At 38.3% G+C, this 5,419-nt stretch overlaps 1 protein-coding gene across 1 annotated transcript; it reads left to right on the top strand.

The window, feature by feature from the left end:
- Positions 1-3,818: 3,818 nt before the first annotated feature.
- On the top strand, positions 3,819-4,142 carry LOC109964295 (ribonuclease-like 3). The gene has a single exon (XM_020607493.1). It carries the CDS (start codon positions 3,819-3,821, stop codon positions 4,140-4,142), a length of 324 nt encoding a protein of 107 aa, XP_020463149.1.
- The last annotated feature ends 1,277 nt before the right edge of the window (positions 4,143-5,419 follow it).

The following is a 5,419-nucleotide window of genomic DNA, read 5'->3' as shown; positions in this document are numbered from 1 at the left end:
ACCAAAGTTCACAATGAATTCTATAAAAGGGTCAGCAGTTTACAGAGACTTTGTTGTTACTGGTCACTGTGCTCGTCATACAGGTAAATATGCTCTTTGTTACAGTTGATAGTAGGGTATAATATGTTTAACACACTTGTTAACAAAGACATATTTTCATAAATTTTTCTATTCGGTTTTAGCTGTAAGGACGAGACAAAAGCAACAAAGAACTGAGCCGACCTTTCTGCTTTGCACAAAAGGTTTGTTTTTCTTATCTTTTTATTATTTTGCTGTCAATACAATCACTATAAGTCATAAAATTGATGAGTTTGGAGGGGGTATTTGGGTGCTCTGTAGATTTGACTTATTTTGAGCAAAATATGAGATTTAATTTTAAACATTCAGAATTATGTAAACCTCACATCATCACAGTATATGATTGGTTGATGATTGGTTTCCTTTGACTGTTAATGTCATTTGGTTTTGAACAAATTATGCAGTATACATTAATAAAGGTTATCAACTTGAATAATTTGTTCACCAAATCCAGTGTGTGATTTAGTGTTCCCTCAGTGTATAGCCAATTTTATTTACAGAACTTTTTAAGCCAACAAGCTGGTTGCAGTACGGAGAATATTCAGACTCCACTGACAGTGTCATGAAAACAAGACAAACTTGACCTTTTCCCACATTTTTTTTTTTTTCTACCAGGGAATCATGAGGATCTCACTTGCTTGTTTGCTGCTGCTTTCTGCCACTGTGCTCTGTCAGGATGCAACCACCATCCTCCGTTACAGAAAGTTTATAGAACAGCATATCAATGGGCAGATGCGTACTAATAGGTGTGATGAGGTGATAGGACGTCTGCGCATCTCCGAAACCAACAGCAATAGGTGTAAGGAGACCAACACCTTCATCCGAGCTACCACCAACTTGGTCAAATCCATCTGTGGACAAGCAGGGGAACCATATGGTGAAATGACCAAGAGCCTCCAAACCTTCGACATTGTTGTCTGTCAACTGAGAAACCAGGGTGCCACCCATCCCCGCTGTCAGTACCGTGGTCAATCTAGCACCAGGAAGATTGCAATCAAATGTGAACAAGGTTTTCCTGTGCACTTTGACGGAGATATTGTACACTTTGACCACTGATTAAACATTAACTGTATAATTAAGCATCCTGTTAAATAAAATACATTTGACAGCTTAAGTCATCTTGTAGTTAATATTGTAGAAATACAGTAACATCATTGATTACAGAACTAGTGGTTAATGCACAGTGAGTATTCATAAATTAATATTTTTCTCCTGTTTGACTATCTGCTGAAGTCATTTGACCTCCCTCATTGCAGACTGTAAGCTCTTTTTTTTTAAATCAGTGCAAGTGAGGCCCTTTCATTTCTGATGTTGATCATCTTCTCTGTTGCCCACACCATGAACTGTGACACAGTACATTTCTTAACTTTAAACAAACTATGTTCAGCAAATAATTGGCTAAATTCAAATGGAAGCCCTTTGATTTACCAAAAAAAAAAGTCTCTTCTGACCAAAACATGGTAGAAGTATGAAGAGTAAGAGGCATATTTATTAGAATGCGTAAAATATAGAATACAAAAAGATTGGAAAGCCAGAAACTAAGAGTCATCAGAAGATACCTGAGCGTGTAATGTTAATTTTACCTGTGAACCTTGAATAAACCAGCACGGTTTTTTGTAGCCACTTCCGCCTCGTCTCTCTGAGTTCAAATGGTAAAGCGTAACTGGGAATTTACCCTTCACCGTTCATTTATTAATCGCTCATGTCTATTGGTTTTCTTTAACTCAATAATAGGTGTAATGGCATTATGGGGAAACTTGAATTGTCTTGGCGGAGGTTTATGCTCTGAGTGCTGTCTAGTTTGTTTTTTGTTTTTTTTTCCTTTGACAAAAAAGATGGGGATATCAGAGTTGGAAGGCCTGATAACTACTGGAGTCAATACTGGGAATATAAAACCTTAATCATGCGAGTGTAGTGTAACACAACTACACTTATGGTTTGTAGAATATACTAAATATATTTCTTCTGCATTCAGGAGGAAGCTTCTTTAATGTATTTTATCATGGTGCTGTGGAAATCAAACTGTGTTGGGTTAAAGTCAAAGATAAGGTTTTTAAAATGTTTGCACTTGTTCTGTGCTCTGGGCAGTTGGGACTGATTTTGTCTAACTCCTTAAGAATATATTGTGTTTAGCAACACTGGAGCAACTTTTTAAAATAGGTTTGCAGTTATGACATGATGATCTTGATAACAACTGGATTGTTAGCAACTGCATGTACTATCAAAGTTGAGATGATTTTATATTCATTGGTTAAAACATTGCTTTGCATACTGTTAATGGTATCTTCTCTGTTTCTAGCCTAGCTTGTTTTACTGGTATCATGTGTTTTTATTAAAATTCATGCTGTGTGTGTGTGTGTGTGCAGGTTTGAAAGACTTGGTTTTCCTAAATGTTCTCAAAACAGTAAAAATGGTTTTGCTTTTGCCTAATATAACAATGTGGCAGTTTGGATCTCCCTCCCGCTGTGGTGCTGTGCTGCGCCAAGAAACCAAAACCAAAGTTCACAATGAATTCTATAAAAGGGTCAGCAGTTTACAGAGACTTTGTTGTTACTGGTCACTGTGCTCGTCATACAGGTAAATATGCTCTTTGTTACAGTTGATAGTAGGGTATAATATGTTTAACACACTTGTTAACAAAGACATATTTTCATAGATTTTTCTATTCGGTTTTAGCTGTAAGGACGAGACAAAAGCAACAAAGAACTGAGCCGACCTTTCTGCTTTGCACAAAAGGTTTGTTTTTCTTATCTTTTTATTATTTTGCTGTCAATACAATCACTATAAGTCATAAAATTGATGAGTTTGGAGGGGGTATTTGGGTGCTCTGTAGATTTGACTTATTTTGAGCAAAATATGAGATTTAATTTTAAACATTCAGAATTATGTAAACCTCACATCATCACAGTATAACACTAAGTCAGTTCAACTTCAGAGTTATCACTCTGTCCATTTAGGAAGCACAAGTCATTGTGAACCAGTTTCACCTGCTTTAGTGCAAATGAAAGTAACAAGTGCGATGGAGACGCAAAAGCAAGACAACCTCCAAAAAAGGGAATGGTTTTGCATGTGGTGGCCACAGACAGATGCTCTCTCCTTTTCCTTCCTGACTGATTCATCTCAAGTTTAGTGTTTTGCTAGTGTCATTACTGGTAGCATGAGGCAGTACCTGCAGCCCAATGGTGCTTTCACTGCTGTGAGGTACCAGACATTATCAGGAGGGCATACAGGCATGAGGGGGTCATACACACTTCTGAGCCACGTTGAGTTGCTGTGATGAAACTCAGGCAACTTGGATGAGCCTGTGATTTCAAATTTTCATTTTGATTTTCAGTGTGAATACAGCTCTCCATGGGTTGATGATTGGTTTCCTTTGACTGTTAATGTCATTTGGTTTTGAACAAATTATGCAGTATACATTAATAAAGGTTATCAACTTGAATAATTTGTTCACCAAATCCAGTGTGTGATTTAGTGTTCCCTCAGTGTATAGCCAATTTTATTTACAGAACTTTTTAAGCCAACAAGCTGGTTGCAGTACGGAGAATATTCAGACTCCACTGACAGTGTCATGAAAACAAGACAAACTTGACCTTTTCCCACATTTTTTTTTTTTCTACCAGGGAATCATGAGGATCTCACTTGCTTGTTTGCTGCTGCTTTCTGCCACTGTGCTCTGTCAGGATGCAACCACCATCCTCCGTTACAGAAAGTTTATAGAACAGCATATCAATGGGCAGATGCGTACTAATAAGTGTGATGAGGTGATAGGACGTCTGCGCATCTCCGAAACCAACAGCAATAGGTGTAAGGAGACCAACACCTTCATCCGAGCTACCACCAACTTGGTCAAATCCATCTGTGGACAAGCAGGGGAACCATATGGTGAAATGACCAAGAGCCTCCAAACCTTCGACATTGTTGTCTGTCAACTGAGAAACCAGGGTGCCACCCATCCCCGCTGTCAGTACCGTGGTCAATCTAGCACCAGGAAGATTGCAATCAAATGTGAACAAGGTTTTCCTGTGCACTTTGACGGAGATATTGTACACTTTGACCACTGATTAAACATTAACTGTATAATTAAGCATCCTGTTAAATAAAATACATTTGACAGCTTAAGTCATCTTGTAGTTAATATTGTAGAAATACAGTAACATCATTGATTACAGAACTAGTGGTCAATGCACAGTGAGTATTCATAAATTACCTCATTGCAGACTGTAAGCTCTTTTTTTAAATCAGTGCAAGTGAGGCCCTTTCATTTCTGATGTTGATCATCTTCTCTGTTGCCCACACCATGAACTGTGACACAGTACATTTCTTAACTTTAAACAAACTATGTTCAGCAAATAATTGGCTAAATTCAAATGCAGGGCTTAATGATTAATCAGGTGGGAGTGTGGATGTAGAACAAAATTATCCATGTAGTAATACGGCTTGCAAACCAATGATGATAAGATGATGTTAGGGGGTAGGACTAGATAAGTGTAACTTCTTCCTACTCTACTAGGTAGAAGCAAATTGAAAATACATTTGTGGATATGTGTGGAATTATGTGTGTTTACATATTGACTGTTGTTACATGTTTGAAAGAATAAATAAATCAAATCAAATCAAATTCAAATGCAAGCCCTTTTTTTTTTTCTTTTTTTTTTTTGGTAAATCAGTCTCTTCTGACCAAAACATGGTAGAAGTATGAAGAGTAAGAGGCATATTTATTAGAATGGACACGTGATCGAGGTTCCAGGGGATACAGGAGAAATTTTGTGAGAGATGACAGATGTAATATTTGTCACAAAAGAGGACACTGGGCACGCAACTGCCCTGTCCTTTATCAGCAGGTGCCAGGACAAGCAGGATCATATCCTGCTCAGACGACAAATGTGCTACCACATACACCTCCAGCTCAACATCAGGCACCTGGATTCCACCAGATGCATCAGCAATAGGGCTGCTGAAAGTCTGTAACAGGTGACTCCCTGAGCCAAGCGAACATGTTTCTTGAGCCCCTAGTCCGTGTGACTATCAATGGTCTGGAGCATTTGTGCTTGATTGACTCAGGAGCTAGGTACTCCACTTTAAACGCGCCACTCTCACGTTCAAGGCGTACCACATCGGTTATTGGCTTCTCGGGTATGAAAGAGGAGTGGCCATTCTCTGAAGAAGTTCCTTGTTCATAGAATAATCTTTCATTTTATCATTCATTTCTACTTTCTCCATCTTGTCCCGTTAATCTTCTTGCACGTGATATTTTGTGTTCTCTGAATGTGACCATGATGAGGTCACCCAGACATGTGGACATCACTTTTCCAGACGGTTCTGTTCAAAGATGTGCAAC

Source organism: Monopterus albus, unplaced genomic scaffold (genome assembly GCF_001952655.1).
Source record: "Monopterus albus unplaced genomic scaffold, M_albus_1.0 scaffold86.1, whole genome shotgun sequence".
Classification (NCBI taxonomy): Eukaryota; Metazoa; Chordata; class Actinopteri; order Synbranchiformes; family Synbranchidae; genus Monopterus; species Monopterus albus.
Note: the sequence above shows the minus strand (reverse complement) of the source record. Positions and strands in the feature narration are given on the sequence as shown.